Below are 17,173 nucleotides of genomic sequence, written 5' to 3'. Positions count from 1 at the left end.
GAATGAGATATATCGTCAACGAAGTATGAAGTTCACGTTTTGCATGGTTCCTCCCTGATCTGTGGTAACTATTCCGCTCCTGCCTCACGGACGCATCAAAGTGGGTCTCCGTCAAGCATCAATAGTTGTTCTGCTTTCCTCCTCACCTGCCATACAAATACAGCCGACAAGTATTCACCCAAAGCTTCAAAGATCTGCGCTATGGTAAGCACAGCGTTGCTGACAGCCCTTCCGCCACTGACAGGACTCGCAGGCACCCAAGGTCAACTGCAACCCGCTCAAGCTGGCAAAATGCCATGCCTACTTCCAGAGATCAGGCACAGCACACAACTCCAAAGAGCTGGAGAAGCAGCTAGTGGCAGCCTCCGGGATCAGTGGCATGCAAGTCAAAGGTGTRCCAATCCAATCCATGACCTGCCATGTTATCTTGCTGACGATCATGTCTCTTGCAGACTATCTTCAGACTCTCGTGGATGAGAATAAAGTCAGATGTGAGAAGATTGGCTCCGGAAACTGGTACTGGTCGTTTCCATCTGCAAATAAGATTTCCAAGCAGAAGCTCCTGGATGAAGCACAGTCCCTCCACAACAAAGTCGACGTCCTTGTGCAAGACCTCAGGAGCAAGATCATCGAGAAAGCCACCCAGCTTGAAGAGGAAGAGGAAATGCTCGACAACCCAGGAGAGTCTCGTGCAGAAGTGGTGGCTGCCAAAGCCGAACTTGAAAAAGAGCTCAAAGATCTGCAAAAGGAGCTGGCTACTTACAGCGAGAGTGATCCCACCGAGGTGGAGCGCAAGAAAGTGGAGGCGAAAGTGTGGTACAAGGAGGCGGATGAGTGCTCTGATCAGATCAACTCCATAGAGGACTGGTACAAGAAGCAGGGCCACCACGACATGGTGAAGGAGTTGCAGAAGGGACTTTATGGCGATGAGTATGATGAAGAAGAGGGCGGACTGCGAGACCTTGTTTTCACTATCTGAGGCACTGGTGGGATCGCAGGACAATCTGTAGGTTGCTGATGCGCCACTCTTCTGCAATGGCCACGAAACAATGCAAATCTTAGCCCTTGATATCTGGGTAATCAACAAAGAGATGTCGCCCAATGTTGCTCGAGCGATGGTTCAACCACAATCGAAGTTACAATAACAAACCAGAAGGAGCTAGGAGCTAATCAGCAACGATAAGTTGCTTCAAGAAAATGATCAACGACCAACCACCACCAGTCACGCAATGTTCCAATTTCAACTTTCTCAGCGTAACGCAAGAACCCGAGCGACGTTCACACAAAGATTCCAAACGGAGAATTGGGCCCAAGTGGCACAATCGTCGTGTGACCAGAATGACGTTACATCTGGTATTCGTGCTTGCCGACATGGGGGTCATCTATAGGGCTGCAGCTGCATGATCTATAGATAAGTACATACCTTGCTTCGTTCGATTGATACCGCACAATCTCCATACAACACCGTGCAAACATCACAATGCATCATCAGACCGCCGTGATGAAAATCATCACGCTTTTCTTCACATGCATCTCCCTTTCTTCCGCAGCCCTCAATACCACCCGCATGTACTATCTCAAGACGCAGCTCAAACCCGATAGTGACCATGGCAAAGCCGAATACGGCGACCTTTGGCTGTATGGTTCTCTCCCTCCTCTAAATCATCAGCCAACTCACACAATACCAGCTCGTCTTACCATACTGGTGCGGGCACGTCTGATGTCACCTTCTTGCATGACCACAACGCCTCTACCGATCATATGAAAGGCTATCTCGGCGCCATCAATGTCACTGCCAAYGACATGCAGTACTACAACGCGTAAGGATCCATTTCTTCCGCCCAGATGATGCTCACTGACACGCTGCGAAAGCCTCTTCGACTTCGGCAGCGATTACCCCTGGGGACTGGTCATGGTTCCCGCGGTGAGCTTCTACTCCGCCTGGCAGCCAGTGCGTGTCAACATCGGTGTCAGCGGTCCTGATTTTACAATCTCTGGCTTCTTCATGAACGATACGGGACTGCAGTGGACTAGCAATGTACAAGCTCCCGGTTCGCCCAATGATATGTTCGGAGGATGGCTGGGTGAGTTTTATGCAAGAGCGACACCATAGATCCGAGTGAATGCTGACTCGACGACAGTTTGCGATTGGTGGCATGGTGATCCTCAGCTCTTTTTCCGCATCAGTTACTATAGCACTCCGGCTCCCGGTAGCTGTGCGGATGTGTACTTGAAGCCAGTCTACATCTAGGGAGGCCAAAGAAGAGGAAGAGAGTAGAAGACGGTGTCTCCGTGGCCAGAGAGAGCGGGTGTGCGTGAGGTGATGCCAATGAGGTGATCAGGGTGTYACAAGCATGCTACAAACACTAGAATCGGAAGCACTATATCGCAGTGCATTCACCMAATGGAAGTGGTTGCCTTCAAGTCCCAGTCCTGTACTCGGTCAGCGAATCGCTTGCCCACCGAGAAACATAATCCATACTTGCCTGCCTTGATACAAGGTCGATCATGGACTTGAGCTTGCTTTGGGTCGAACACGCATCACCTCCCCTCCCCTCATTTCGGCTATGTCGAGCGACTTGCATTGTATGTCTTATTGCCTGTGTCCCTCGTCGCGTTACATCACATCCATCTTGACGTAATCCGTAGTGTCTCGGAGAACTACTCCGCGGCCTTTGAAGTAGCTGCACGCCCGAACCGATTTCAAAGCGGATATCGCCAAAGTACGACACCCACTGAAAGTGAACCAGAACAAGAGTGGTTGCATCTCGTATTGCGGCAGATCAAGTAATGAGAAACACCACAGAAAGCTCCTTGAAGATTTCACTAAACTCGCGGAGCTTAGATGAAAGCCAAAGAGATTCGATACGAGAAGAATGATGACCCTCTGCGAAGCGGCCAGTCGTTGCGATTCAAAGTCTTAGCCTGAGTCTGAGAGATCTGTGTTGCGTAGTACTCAAAGGTACAGTAGCTGACTGTTATTTCTCTCGCAAAAAGAGATGTTGGAGATTCTCAAGGCCATGGGCAGGATCGTCATCGAAGGGAAATTCATTTCCAGGGAGTCTTCATGATGGCGAGCATTGCATACCGCTTTGGCCACACCTGTCCGCTTTTCGCAGCTGCCTTCTGCCATCTTTCGCAGGCTTTTCCAAGGTCAATCATGGTGCCAAACTCTGGGATCTTGGTCTAGGGAAAACTTCAGGGGCTTTGGTGTAGTGGTGACATAGCAGTCGGATGAGAATATCACTTTCGTTGATTACCTTCATTGTTCGACCGTTCGTTCGTGTTGTTAACCTTCGGCTGCAGAGGACAGTTCTAATCTGTCAGGCTCCAGCATCGTTGGTTTTTCCCTTCCTTTCTGTCGGGGAATGCTTTTTGGAGCTGGAGGGAGATGAGATGGACCGGATTCGAGGTTTGATTGAATGCCATCTGGCTCAATTGATCCTGAGGTGTTGCCTTCTTCTCGGCAGATGTTCGACAGCGGTATCAAATCTGCGATTCAAACACCCACTTCACGTCTTGATGGCATCAGACTTGCGACCTCCATCATTCTCCAAAACCAGTAGAGCACCAGCAAAAGCGACGCCAACACTCGTGGCAGCCATCAACGTCACGCCGGCGACATTCGGCCTGAACACGCCTCGTTGTATCGACCGCAAAACACTGAAATATCTCTGTGTCCCATGTGCAACGCACAAACTCCCACTCCCCACAAGCACGCCCGCAGCGATTCTCGTCCGACCGTCTTCAAGATGTAGCAGAGTCGGGGAAATTGCGGCAAAGGCTTCGACTTTCTCAAGCGCTACGCCCAGGGCGATGAATCCCAATCCCGTTCTCGCCCAGGCTAGGAATGTGCGTTCGGAAGCGAGGAGATCGCGGGCTACGGAGCCCGTGTTCTGCAGTTCTTCCGCGCGGAAGAGTGAGAGGAGACGGCGGGACATTTTAGGATGGATGGGTGGAACTATAGTAGGACAGGGTGTGAAGTTGATGTCGGCTGGCGAAGCATTCAATGACTCGCGGATCGACCGCCAACAACACCACCCGGAGTTATGCCTATCTCATCTTTTCTCCCCACCACGACATCAATAACATTGACGAGATGAATGATATGCATGTCTCTTCTGTAGGCCAGCAAACATGTTTGTTCCCACCTTCTCCTCCCTTTTCGCCCTCTTCGCCTACGTTTCTGCTCATGATACAGCAAAACCCGTCATAATCGATACAGATTTCTTCTCTGATGTCGACGATGTCGGGGCATTGGCAATCGCCAATGTCTTGCACAATTGTGGCCTCTGTGACCTTCAAGCTGTGATGATCAACACGCCTTCAAAGTATGGAGCTTTGGCAGCAAGCGTTTGTCTCCCTGATCAACACCAACAAGCATCCAAACTGACCAATTCCTCCAGGTAGTCAATACCTACTACGGCAATGGAGATGTCCCCATAGGAGCCCTACGACCCCTCACAAACGAGACATTCTCGGACTCCTACATGTTCACGTAAGTCTCGATTTCGCATCATCTTCAATCACCAATACTAAGGACAACCACCATACAGCCTAGGAGAATACGCCTCCAAAATCTCCCACAACTTCCCCCACAAACTCCAATATGCAAACGACACTTCCACCCCCTTGGACCTCTACACCTCCCTCCTACAATCCGCAGAACCAAACAGCACAACAATAATCTCCATCGGCTTCCTCACCAACCTAGCCTCCCTCCTCTCAACCCCCACGGGCCACTCTCTAATTTCCCAAAAAGTCCAGAAACTAATCATAATGGGCGGCCGCTACCCTTCAGGTTGGGAATTCAATTTCGGCGGCTCAGACCCTTCCTCCACAATCACCACCCTCTCCCTCTGGCCCGCCCACATCCCCATCACCTATTCCGGCGGCGAACTCGGCGAGGCAATCTTCTCCGGCCAATCGCTCCACTATACCGCTCCCTCCACCTCTCCCATCCGCGCCGCTTATGAATGGTATGTAGGACGCTATGCCACCGCCAGGGAATCTTGGGATCCTATTACCGTTCTCTATGGAATTCTCGGCTTGCAGGGGTTCGAGAAGTTGGGAATTCAGAGTCCTTTCAAGTATGTCAATGAATTTGGGTATAATAACATCACGGCGAAGAATGCCAGTAATGCGTGGGTTTTTGATGAGAGAGTTCGGAATCAGCATTGGTTGGGATTGGCGGATGGGGTTGGTAATGAGACGGTGGCGTGGATTTTGAATCAATTCTATGAGAGGGATCCGATCGTCAAGGGGTGTTTTGGATTTGGGTCTGGTTCAGCCGGGCACGGGAGGGCAGAGCTTTGATGGGTGGGCGAGCATTTGAGTGCTGAAGATGATGCTGGCGATTGACTATCACCTTGTGTATTGAGCTACTCGACATGTCATGCTCAGCATCAATCTGAAAAGCACAGCAGAGCTCACCGAAATTTCACAAGCACCAAACTAGTATAAAGTTGAACCGAGAATTAGGCAATGAAATCGATATCGAAATCTCAGATCTAGGAACTTGAAACGTCTCATTAGGTGCTCATCCTTTCCTCCCATCATTAGGTCTCCGTCCCATCCGACTCTATTTTCCCATCCGCTCGAGAGATCTCAGAGGTAGTTTCGACATCACCAATCTGACAATCCCCAAGGCATCGCATCGTAGGTGCGAGAGCGGACACGCCTCAAGACTCCATCGTGATTCGGCTCGCGTCATCGAAGAGGTCTATTATGCACCCGGCAGACCACGCTTGGGTAGGGCACTGCGATCAAAGTTAGCATGAAAAACGGAGTCGTCTTGACAAAAATTGACTCACCGAATCGTGACACATGGAGCCATTCTTGTTGCTCAGCTCAGTCAGACCACGCCAAGGCGAGTCGTGAATCTCTTGACGACACCCCTTGAGACGTTGAGTGACCTGTTGGAATGYCTCCACACGCTCCTCCTTGGTCTGGCGACGCTTCAAGTCGAACTTGAGAAGAGCACGAAGGAAAAATCCCGTCGGCCACAGCCACTCGGGACCTTGGTGGTAGTTGCGTCCTTGGGCTGTCTGGTAGTTGTCAGAGTCATCGCTGTTGATGTAGTCTGGGTGGTACTCCATATCAGCTGGATCCAGGGTAGCCATTCCGGTTGGGCCGCGCAGGTTCTTGTCTGCAATCTCCAGTGCGCCGATAGCGTGAGCGGGATCGAAGAGATCTGGTGCGACGACCATGGCAATGGGGAAGTTGGGGCGCAGCTGGTAATCTCTGTACTCCTTCTTGCAGCGGTGAACGTCCTTGTAGATGCCCTTGCGGTTGACAATCTTCGCGTTGAYATCGTACTCGGCAAATTTGGCTGGGTCGGTAGGAACGTAGTAGTGGTGCTCGAAGCTGTTGCGAATCAAGGCCGCCCAAGCGCCGTAGGTGATGAGGGTGCCATCAGGTTTGGTAATACCATCGTACTTGAACTTGCCCGCAGCCTTGAGGCCATCGACCCAGTGAAGACAGCTGTACAGCAGACCGGTTATCTCCWCTGGCGCGCCGTCACGGGAGGTACCGGGGTGTCCTTTGTTGCCAGCCTTGGCGGAGGAGCCCATCTTGTCCATCCAGGTTCCACAATTCCACTCGTTACCGCCGTAGATGATTCCGTTGGTCCAGTCAACCTCTATGTCGATGTTGAAACCTTCGCTCTTCATCTGGCTGTCGAGGTCCGGTCCGGCATTGTACTCGCGGAAGTGCATGCCAGATGCGTGTCGCTGCAGGCACTCCTGGACAACATCCTCGACGGTGCTGTATTGGGAGTATGCCTTTGGGTCGTCGAATGGGAACCAGTCATCCTTGTATGGTAGGAACCGGCGACGAACGCGCTCCTGGAGGAGAGATTGACCATTCGGTACGAGTGCGACGTAGTCCTGGATGTTTTGAAGGAAGAACCAGACGGAGTCTCTGCTGTTGTATCGAGGAAGCTTGCCAGAATTGACCAAGTTGGGAATCATTCCATGCTTGATCAAGCTGGTGAAGCAGAGAAGATGCTCTTTCGCCTCATCATATCGTCCAGTGCAGGTCAAAAGACCACGCATGGCGATCATAGTGTCACGACCCCAGACACGAGCCCAATCTTGAGTAAAGTGGGGCAGTCCAGCAGCCAAAGAGGGATCGAGCTTGTCGGGCCAGAGGCGAGCATTGTCCATGTATCCTTGGAGCTGGCAAGACACCATAGCCAGTGACTTGAGGAAGTGCTGTCCATGCTGGATGTTTGGGTGCATTTGTTCAATCGCACGCTCAGTGGCCGCTTTCTTGCCAGTACGGATGACCAGGGCAAAGCAGCGCGGAAGAAGGAAGCTTGGAACATTGCGAATGGCATCAAAGCGCTGCTTCAGCCATTCCGCGACCGGCTTGACACCTTTGTAAATGCCGTCGGGACGCTGTGCGAGCTTCTCGAGGCGTTCAACAATATAGTCCAGTGCCCACTGACCTTCACGAAGATGGTCGCAAATGGGGTGGCCGAGATCGTTGTGCTCAACAACATCGCGAAGGACAGACCACCAGCCTTGAAGACCGCAGTACACGAGAGCGCCGGATCCTGGGATCGTGTAAACACCATCAGCTCCCTTTGACATGGCGCGCTCCTCCGAGTCGGCACGGTACATGATCGCGTTGATGTCGTTTAGGCTGCAGTCCTTGAAAGCTGCGCGAGCACCGGTGGTGAGGTACTTGTCAAGACCCTCGCTGTGTTCAGCACCCGGAATCCATGTCTCGAAGACGGCAATGGAGCCTGGCGGGAAGACGCTTGGCACAGTGAGGACAGTATCATCGCCGCGAGCCTCAACTGTAACGCCGCGCAGGTCCTTGGTCTTGCTGGGAATACCACGCAAAATCTTGTCGTTGATGGCCGCCTTCTTGGCCTCCTCACTTTGATCGCACTCCAAGTTCCAGGCGCCGAGGAGCTTCGCCTTGGTCCCAGTAAGCCATTGCGGCCCGRACCCGGCGTTTCCGTTGCCATAACCAGGGAAAGCAGTGTGAGCGATGAGGTAGTAGCCTTTTCGGGACTTGGGGTGAAGACGATGGACGGTTATGTATTCGCCGTCATGATGAACAAAAGATTCGTCATAGCCATCCTTACCCATGATGGTGTGTAGCTGGTTCATGAGACGCTTGATACCACCAATACCCTCAGATGGTCCCACCTTCATGGCCTGACTAGCTTGAAGGCTGCTGTAGGGGGACGAGTACGGACGAGTCTCGTGTACCAGCTCAATCAATTGAGGGTAGCACTCGTCGAAGCCAAAGTTGGATCCGCTCGCGGAGGCGCACATCGCCACAAGGGCCGCGCTGGGCAGGGTGTCACGGCCATCACGGCGTTGAACGGGTGTTTCGTTATCGTGTGTGCAGTCCATGAGAAGGGCGTGGATCTTCGATGGGATGATCTTGTGGACAATCTCGCGACCCTGTGGTGAGCCGTTGCTGCCAGGAGACGCGGGATCCGACAATGGCTTGTCACTCCCGGAGATGTCGTCAACCTCGAAGCTCCCAATAGGACGGCCGCAGTTGATGTGTACGAGTTTCGACATTTCCGCGGTAGACCAACACTGCATCGCCTCGCGGATGAGGAAGCTGATGCCCAACTTTTGACAGTAGAGAAAGTCCATCTTCTCATCACCACTGAACAGCTCAGCGGCAATAACGAGATTGGGCCGAACGTGGCGAGCAGCGTCGAGCATGGCGGATGCGACGTGGAGGGGCGTGGAGTGACAGTTGTCAATGCGGAAGCCGTGGAAATGTTTTGCCATGAGCTGAGTGWACTCAATCATGTATTTCCACAAATATGGACTGTCTTCCGGACCATTGCCATAACGCAGCTTGACGCAGTCTCCCCAGACGATGAGCTCGCGGCGGAGGTAGACCTTCGACTTGGGACCGGCATTGTCGCGCATGACATCTGCAGCCCAGACCCAACCGTTGTTGGCAAGAGCGAGAGAGTCTGGATGATGCTTGGATGTGGTCTCGTTGATTGGCAGGCGAGTAAAGTACGACTCAATCAAAGGGCTCTGAATGGTAATGTCGCCCATCTTGGGTCCGTTGCTGTCAAGGCGCATATACTTTGTACGGTTAAAGACCTGTTCCATGATGGCGGCGACATCTGCGTCGTACTCCTTGTACCAGGCGAGGTTGACTTCATTGAGGAAGCGGTGCAAAGTTCCGTACGCCGTGCGTTCATCCCCGGAGCTGTTGAGCTGCTTGTTGTATTTCCCAAACAGCTTCTGCAAAAGGGCAGCTCCACGTTCAGGGACAATGTGTCTTCGGAATCTCTCACCCATGCGATCCTTACCAGGGCAGCAGTTTTCACGGATCCATTCGGCCTTGTCTTTGAGTTGCCATGCAGCAATGTCATCAGGGATTGCTCCATCAAAGTTGACCCTACCCTCCATCCACGCAGATGTTGCGGCAGCAGCGTCTTTATCGGCGTCGAGAACGTAAAATTCCCAAAGCTTGCAGTTGCCAATTACGTGAATTTTGGCACCATCCATGATGCGGAGGAGATCATCTGTACTGTTGAGACGAGTGGGCAGTCCAAGAGATGACAATCGGGAGGAGAAATCCAGGAAAGCACTGTCGAGCTCGTAAGCTGACTGGAGGTGAGGCGCCGTCTTGATGTTGTAACCACATTCGGGGTGCTCCTCAAGCCACTTGCTGTTGTTGGCAGTGTGGTTCCAGACAACGTCTGTCAGACTAAGAAGACCGAGCTCGTGTTCCATGTGGTGTACCATCTCCGCGACGGAAGCCTCGCCTTTGGGGAAGATGGCTTTGTCGAAAGTGTGCTGGTCGTAAATGGAGTATGGGGAATTGCTGTCACCACGCATCATGAGAGGTGTGAAGTGAACCATGTTGTAGCCTCGCTCGCTGATTCCGTGCAGATGGCGATTGAAGTCCTCGGGGTAGGATCCCATGAACTTGGAAAGGACCGAGATGAGCGAGAGGGAGTCCAATGGAAGAGGCGAATTATCGACGTGTAGCTTTGGCGAGACATCGATGTAATGGCTCTCAGTGCGTGTCGGTTTGGGGGTCTCCGCAAGTTTGCCAGTGGTGAAGACTGGGAGGGGAGTATACGAGCAGTAGAACTCGAAAGCGCCTGCAATGTAGACGGGCACGTCGATCTTGATCGACTCGGTGAAGCTGGGGTGTAGTCTGGAAAGAGGTTAGCATTGAGGATGGACATTGCTGGGGTTGTCCTGAAACTCACTTGTATTCGTAAAACTTCTTGCGATCAAAGTCCGCGCCTTTGGGCGGGATGTTCACCCATAGGCTACCCTCTCGAGTGATGGAGCTAGTGCCTTCGATCTGGAATCGGATGCTGTATGCGGGATGCGTAGGCGGCGTGAGGTAGATGTATGGTGGCTCGCCTGGTAGGTCCGGAGAGCCATCATCCTTAAGAGGAAGGAGGTGGACGGTGTGATTGGAAATCTGTTGCGGAGACATGGTGGTGGTGGTATTCAATGGCTGATCTAGCGTGGTGCAGAAGGATGAGATGTCAAAGAGTTCAAGGCCTCTACCTTATTCCAAAGCGTCTTCGAAGTCGAATCCGAGAATGCTCGCCGGCTGGGACAAGCGAGGTCCAGTCGTCAGTCGTAAAGTCGTGAGTGCAGCAGGAACGAGATGCTCAATGAATGAATTTGGGTGAGCTGCCTCGAAAAGCTGGGGATCTGGCGGGGATTGAGGAGTACAATGCAGATGGAGAATGTGGAAGTGGAGGGGGAGGAGGTGCAGGTGCAGAAGAAGTGGACTGAAGGGATGTTTACGCTCCCCAGACTGCAGCTTCCAGGTTCCCTGCAAGAAAAAGTCTCACCGCAGTGACGGTTGAGAGCTCCACGGATAGTTCAAGCTAGCTTAGCGACCAGCAGGTGGGGTCGTGAGGTCGTGCCTGACTCCCGCCTCCCGCCGGGCTGAGGTCCGTCTCAGATCTCCGATCTCCATCCACGTTATGCAGCTGCTTCTTCACAGATGGAGAGATTGAGTTTATCGTGCGGGCGGTCTGCCGGCTCTGACTTTGTTGCGATTGACCGAGAGCTGCTCACCGTCTTGTCGTCCATCATGAACACGATACGAAGGACCCAGATGCCGCTTTCATCAGCCATTCACAATTGTCCCATCATCATTGTCCCKCGGATTCAAGCGGCGCTACGCCCCGCTAGTCAAAACTTTATCTTTCTCTTGAACAATTTCTCGACGGTCCACAATTGAGAAAACATCCCCACCATGGCACCCGTATCGCCCTTTTTCCACACGCCGGCCACCGCCAATGCCGACTCACTTGCGATTCTGCATCTCAAAAGAGACAGTCTCACTCCAGTGAAGCTCGCGACAACCGCCGACGATGGCTACGTGGAAGGGGCCGTGACAAMCACAAGATTCGGTAGCTTTCCGCACATCACCTTGATCGGTTTAGAATGGGGAAGTCAAGTACGGGCCAGCAAGGTAGATACCGGATCTCGTGGGCGTAAGAAGAAGTCAAAGCATGAAGAGGTCAAGGCGGAGCAGAATGGCGGTAATGTGGTCGGAAGTGACGCGGGAGGGAGGAAGCGGAAACCAGAGGAGAACTCATCAGATGTGCTGGAATCGCCTACAAAGAAATTCAAAGCGGACAAGAACATTGTGGTAGAGCAGCAGCAGGTTGCGAAACCTGTCGAGGCTGGAACCGGCTTTCTTCATATCCTTCAACCCACACCGGAATCATGGACGGCATCGCTGAGTCACCGTACTCAAGTAGTGTACACCCCAGACTACAGCTACATCCTGCAGCGTCTACGAGTGAGACCAGGAAGCACCATCATTGAAGCCGGCGCTGGTAGTGGCAGTTTTACCCATGCCGCTGCACGAGCCATATTCAGCGGGTATCCCGATGTAGCATCCTCAAAACGACAGAAGCTGGGAAGAGTGTGCAGTTACGAATACCACGAGCCTCGCGTTGTGGAACTTCGGCGGGAGCTGTCAGAACATGCCCTGGACAGTATCGTGCAGCTCACGCATCGGGATGTCTGCAATGACGGATTTGCCCTCGCCGACGGCTCGTCGCCCAGAACAAACGCCGTCTTCCTCGATCTTCCAGCACCTTGGCAAGCTATCAAACACCTAAATCGATCCGAGCCGAATTCACCACTCGACCCTCGGACACCAATCCACATCTGCTCTTTCTCACCCTGTATTGAGCAAGTAACAGCCACAGTTGCAGCTCTTCGGAAAGCCGGCTGGACTGACATTGCAATGGTCGAGGTCATGAACAAGCGAATTGACGTTCGGCGGGAAAGGATCGGGTTGAAAGAGGAAGGTCTCCGAGGAGTCAACGCACGAGCAGCAAATGTCATGGAGGCTGTTGACAGACTTCGCGAAGATGTTGCCGAAGAACGCAAACTCCATACGAAGAAGGAGCGTCTTGAGAGATTAAAGCAGGATGCTGAAGTCCGAAAGTTGTACAAAGAAGGAAACCTCGCGCATCGAACAGAGCCAGAAGTTCGAACGCACACGAGTTATCTGGTCTTTGCTGTGCTGACCAGAGATTGGACTGAAGAGGACGAGAAGGCTTGCTTGGAGAAGTATAGTGTTGATGCGATTATGGCTGGAGGGCCAAAGGATGCAAGATCATAGTTTCCACAAACAAGCCTTCCAGGCCGTTCTCACACACGCATAATGGCATTCCTTCCCACGACGTCAATTCTTTCATGAGAAGTTTGGAGTCGTCACACAACAGTACCTCGACACGCGCACAGCGGCTGTCGATACACCCGAGAGTCTGGACCACTGGTCGTTTTTCAGCTCCACACGGTCACAAGCTAGTTGATGTTTGCATTTGCCAAGCGCCAGCACATTTCACTGCAGGTTGGTGGGCGGTAGCCTGACCTGTGAAGGTTGTGTAACATCACAATCACCAGTTCATCCCGCGGCTCAAGCACGAGCACAACTCAACTAGAACATGGAAAGACGAGATAATCCACCCACTCGGAAGAAAAAAAAAGATCAAAATCAACCAAGTCTTTTAACATTTTGACCACATACTCTGAAGATTATATTACGTCCCCCTGGACTCCTCCCTACAACTACTGTGATCAATTCCAACCCAACGCAAATCTCGTCAATTGACTGGACAACAAGATCGCACCGCTAAGAAGCGTTTTGCTGCCTAGGCCTCCAAAAGTCACACCCGCCCACGCACATGACAATTCTTCAACAGCTTGGGAATGGGATTTGTACGTTACCACCAAGCACACGCTAGCGGAAGGCCGCTTGAGATGGCTGAAGAGGCGTCTGTCATGTTACCCAGGGAGTGGGATGTAAGTTTGTGGCATTCAAGTACAACATCCGGTTAATGGATATTTGCTCTTTCTCGAAGCGCTCTGWTAAAGCTATTCTCGGTGCTTTGTTATGTTGATTGTGTTCTTCAATCACGATGATATTACTCGGATGATGGATGATGGGTGGGTGGGAAAGATGTGCGAACAAATCTCGCTAATGTTGATTGCAGAAGCGAGGATGTTGTCCCACGAAGGATGACATGCATTGCATATTATTCTCAACGCATCCTCCTCAGCCACACACACATGTCACGCGGACGGGAAGTTCCCAGTAACTTTACGCCAAGTATGCCATCCTCTTTGGGATGAACGGGCAAGTGAATGTATTGCTACACACTCGAGTGATTATGACTTCTGCAGATTTGATCTGGAAGCTACCGAGGACAGCCATGTACTCTCGCCTCAGCGGATGTCCACAAGACAATTGTATGGATATTTTCAGATCAGCATCCAACATTTCAATCAACTCGAATCAAAGCTGGTCCCATGGCACAGAAGAAGTCACCCAGTCTACTCCAAAAGTCTCTGCGCACACCACAAGAAGATAGCCAAGTGACTGAATCCGAGCCGGATCTAGGCAATGTTGACCAGATCTGCCGCAGCTCGTCAATACGCCTTGCGTCTTACAAAAGTCTCATGCGCGTTGACCGCGAGATTGCTGGTACATTGGTTCTGAGCTGAAGTTTCCCGGGAACCAAAAATTAGGAATACATATCGAGGCACAGCAGCTACTGACCGACTCACTACTCGATGTTGTAATCCAATCCCATTTGTACCGGCCAAGAAAGACGTCAACTGCGCATTCTTGTCATATCGAAACCACCGTCTGCAGGATCACGGGTGCATAGATCTTGCCCAGCACCAATGCGAGAAGACATACACAGTCTACCCACTCAAATCATGATGGATCAATGCGGCATGACACCTGCATAACGACTTCGACCCGCGTTCAGACTGAGAGATGTCCAACGTCCAGGACAAACAAAAATACCACAGTCCCAATTACATCGTATCCGGATCCGATGTAGGCAACAAACTGCGTCAGGCAAGCCACAAGAGATATCCAGTTCCCTGCGGTCTGGAATCGAATTGTACGACTTGGGCTGTCTGACAGAAGATTCTGCCAAAGAAGAAGCCTGCGAAATGATAACGATTGTGGATGAGGAGCAATGTGAGAAGATTGTATGCATGGAGGATAGATGGATGAATGCAAACCACAACAACCGACATACTGATGACAGAACATACCCAAGGAGGATCCATCAACCTCATAGATCGTAAGGAAAAGGTGCATTCCACATCGCAGCAACGCGCGAAATGCAGCTCAGCGCAGTATCATTTCATGCCCGTGAAACACAAGTTGAAAGGCCACCCAAGACATCCTCAACTACACTCTTCGAAAGGCGAAGCAGAAGAGTGGCTATCTTTCAAGAAACAATGGCGTTGAACTCGAGGCACATCTTTTCAGGCATTGTGACAAACCCTTTCACAAAGCATCCGCCAAATATCCTACCCTCTTCTATTCATTCAACACTTATACTGTGTCAGTTACTCCTCCATCAAAGATCAGGATATCTGCCAGAGAAGGGAAATAGAGGCTATACTTTGAAAGGAACAAGCCATGTATGAATGCATGAATCTAAAATGCAATGGAATCTTAACGCAGAGAGAGAAGTCTTTGTTCCAAACCTTCACGATTGCAATCTAGCAAACCATTCCCATACATAGGTAGGTAGGTATGTACGTTTGTCATGTCTGCAACATTTACCACCATCTCCTCCCCATCACTATCCTGCTATCAACAACCGTCCTTCTTTCCACTACCTTTCAAGGTAAGTAAGGCATATCATTTCAATCACCTTACATTTCTCAAGCCCGTTGTCACTACTTGATATTTTCCGAGAAAATGTCAGTCATGTAGAGAGGAACCTGGCTGTTTTGTTTTGTTCTATATCCACTACAGGCAAAACTCAATAACGAGAGTTTTGGTAATCATCCTGCTTGTCCCTCGTGTGGAATCTTCAAGGGGGACAGATCAACGCTTGTACGGCCAGCACATCCCTCTCAGTGTCAATATTCTCAATTGATGCATCAAGAGACCTCCTCCACCATTCTCCCACCCCCATTCCCCTTGAAGACTTCCCCAATAGGCCCAGACATCCACTCTCCGGGAACACCCAATCTACTCCCCTCCTTGTTATGTGACCACCTCGTGAAGAGCGGGTTGACTCTAGGTCTTCCCTCTTCATCCTCACCTTCTTCCTCCTCGGCAGCGGCATTGGCGGCGTTGATTTCCGCCCGAGTTCTCCTCTTGGGAGCTTGTTTTTGCAGGAGTTTGTTGATGGTTTCCATCTGAATCACCACTTCATTAGTATCATAGCAAGCATGAGAAAGGGACGAATCCACAAACCTTCTCCTCCTCATTCCGCTTCTCGCTCAAATTCTTCCTCCGTCGCGCCATTTCCGCTCTTCGTTGAACATGCTCTTCCGCAGTGAGATGCTTCTTCTTCAACGCCTCATTACTCAAAGCCATCAACGCAGGGTCCTCCTCAAAGGCTCCCCGCTGGCGTTTTGTAAGTTTTGTCAAATCCGGAGTGACGCTTCTCGAACCATTATTGCTCTCACTGTCGAGTTCCTCTCCATCTTCATCTTCCCCTTCGTCCATGTCATTCCCCAGTTCATCTCCCGAATCTAGCTCAGACAGCTCCTCGTCTTCATCCTCGTCGTCCATCTCCTTGTCCTCGACAGATTTGAGAGGTCCCTCGTTGGGCACTCGAACGGTGACTTGAGGTTTGCTTCCTCCCGCCGCTCTTTGCTGTTTGATCACAGGTGGAGGAGGATGATCTTCCATGTCTTCGTCCTCCTCGCCTTCAGCATCAGCTTCACTATCCTCTTCCTCCTCCTCCATCATCTCCTCCCCTTCCTCCTCTTCTTCATCCTCATCGGAATCCGGATCGACAACCACCTTTGGGTTCCGAGTCGCGCGGGCAGTTCTTACGGGTGGAGCAGGGGTATCATCGCTTTCACTCTGGTCTGCATATGGGTTGGGAGGAATTGCTGACCCGGAGGTCGCCTGGCGGAGTTTGCTTGGGGGAGCCTTGACGGTCAATCGGAGAGATGTGGAACCTGGTTGAGTGTTGGGTTTGGATACGGAGGCTGTCGGGCGGGGACTGGTTCGGCGGTTAGTATTGTAGGGTTGACTGCTGGCGGTGGAGGCGGTGCGGGTGGAGCGGCGCGCGGGAGGCATGTTGAAGGTGTTATTGTTGGTTGGAGGAAATGTGGGAATGGGATTGATGTTGGGGAGGAATGCTAAGGTAAGGTAAAGCTGGCTGGCGGGCTCTTTCCGTCGTGTTGCATGCCTGGGTGGCACCTGCCGTTCGCTTGGCTTGGAGGGATTGTGAAGGATGGCGCTTGCCGTGTGCAAATACCACGCGACTGCCTGATGATCCACAAGCTTATTCCGTGCAGTGCTTGTCTCATGCTTTCTTCAACATCGTGTTGATTGCTTGCCATGCAACGTACCRATTGGGGTTTGTGATTTGCGGCGGGGGCTGATAGACGGGCAGACTGGCTGCGCCTGTCATGCTGATTGGTGCGCCTGATGCGGATTTCAACCGTTTATTGCTGTCGGAAGAGTCCATTGTGATTTGTAAGGATATTGATGCTTGGATGATGGAGGGACCAATAGATGAGTGCTGTACAACATATCCAATATCGCTGGCGCGAAACAGGAGACGAGAACTCGGAGTTTGGGGTTCGCGAATGCCGATCTCGGAAGACTGAGCCGAGATGTGGGGGCCGAGGCTCAACTTCACATGACAATCGATCGCATGGCGGGAGAGGTGCAGCTTGCC

The 17,173-nt window shown here is 51.7% G+C and overlaps 7 protein-coding genes and 1 non-coding gene; 5 read left to right on the top strand and 3 right to left on the bottom strand.

Annotated features, from left to right (window-relative positions):
• Positions 1 to 201: 201 nt before the first annotated feature.
• RCC_03994 (related to MND1 Mnd1/Hop2 complex promote meiotic chromosome pairing and DSB repair) lies at positions 202 to 979 on the top strand (the record flags this gene model as incomplete). XM_023769276.1 has 3 exons in its annotated part: positions 202 to 204; positions 254 to 392; positions 453 to 979. The coding sequence occupies 3 exons, from the start codon at positions 202 to 204 to the stop codon at positions 977 to 979; spliced, it is 669 nt and encodes a 222-aa protein (XP_023625044.1).
• A 501-nt stretch (positions 980 to 1,480) lies between these two features.
• On the top strand, positions 1,481 to 2,251 carry RCC_03993 (uncharacterized protein; the record flags this gene model as incomplete). XM_023769275.1 has 4 exons in its annotated part: positions 1,481 to 1,638; positions 1,689 to 1,820; positions 1,873 to 2,084; positions 2,142 to 2,251. The coding sequence occupies 4 exons, from the start codon at positions 1,481 to 1,483 to the stop codon at positions 2,249 to 2,251; spliced, it is 612 nt and encodes a 203-aa protein (XP_023625043.1).
• A 950-nt stretch (positions 2,252 to 3,201) lies between these two features.
• tRNA lies at positions 3,202 to 3,333 on the top strand. One transcript has 2 exons: positions 3,202 to 3,237; positions 3,299 to 3,333. It is a non-coding gene (tRNA).
• A 179-nt stretch (positions 3,334 to 3,512) lies between these two features.
• RCC_03992 (uncharacterized protein) lies at positions 3,513 to 3,941 on the bottom strand (the record flags this gene model as incomplete). The annotated part of the gene is made up of 1 exon (XM_023769274.1): positions 3,513 to 3,941. The coding sequence occupies one exon, from the start codon at positions 3,939 to 3,941 to the stop codon at positions 3,513 to 3,515; it is 429 nt and encodes a 142-aa protein (XP_023625042.1).
• Positions 3,942 to 4,137: 196 nt separating this feature from the next.
• Positions 4,138 to 5,316, top strand: RCC_03991 (uncharacterized protein; the record flags this gene model as incomplete). XM_023769273.1 has 3 exons in its annotated part: positions 4,138 to 4,353; positions 4,407 to 4,498; positions 4,557 to 5,316. The coding sequence occupies 3 exons, from the start codon at positions 4,138 to 4,140 to the stop codon at positions 5,314 to 5,316; spliced, it is 1,068 nt and encodes a 355-aa protein (XP_023625041.1).
• Positions 5,317 to 5,681: 365 nt separating this feature from the next.
• On the bottom strand, positions 5,682 to 10,452 carry RCC_03990 (probable glycogen debranching enzyme; the record flags this gene model as incomplete). XM_023769272.1 has 3 exons in its annotated part: positions 5,682 to 5,759; positions 5,814 to 10,161; positions 10,217 to 10,452. The coding sequence occupies 3 exons, from the start codon at positions 10,450 to 10,452 to the stop codon at positions 5,682 to 5,684; spliced, it is 4,662 nt and encodes a 1,553-aa protein (XP_023625040.1).
• Positions 10,453 to 11,229: 777 nt separating this feature from the next.
• RCC_03989 (related to GCN4 translational repressor GCD14 protein) lies at positions 11,230 to 12,615 on the top strand (the record flags this gene model as incomplete). Its single annotated transcript, XM_023769271.1, has 1 exon — positions 11,230 to 12,615. The coding sequence occupies one exon, from the start codon at positions 11,230 to 11,232 to the stop codon at positions 12,613 to 12,615; it is 1,386 nt and encodes a 461-aa protein (XP_023625039.1).
• Positions 12,616 to 15,410: 2,795 nt separating this feature from the next.
• On the bottom strand, positions 15,411 to 16,960 carry RCC_03988 (uncharacterized protein; the record flags this gene model as incomplete). XM_023769270.1 has 3 exons in its annotated part: positions 15,411 to 15,671; positions 15,730 to 16,489; positions 16,842 to 16,960. 3 exons carry the CDS (start codon positions 16,958 to 16,960, stop codon positions 15,411 to 15,413), a joined length of 1,140 nt encoding a protein of 379 aa, XP_023625038.1.
• Positions 16,961 to 17,173: the final 213 nt, after the last annotated feature.

This window comes from Ramularia collo-cygni (assembly GCF_900074925.1).
Source record: "Ramularia collo-cygni strain URUG2 genome assembly, contig: RCC_scaffold05, whole genome shotgun sequence".
Lineage (NCBI taxonomy): Eukaryota > Fungi > Ascomycota > Dothideomycetes > Mycosphaerellales > Mycosphaerellaceae > Ramularia > Ramularia collo-cygni.
Note: the sequence above shows the minus strand (reverse complement) of the source record. Positions and strands in the feature narration are given on the sequence as shown.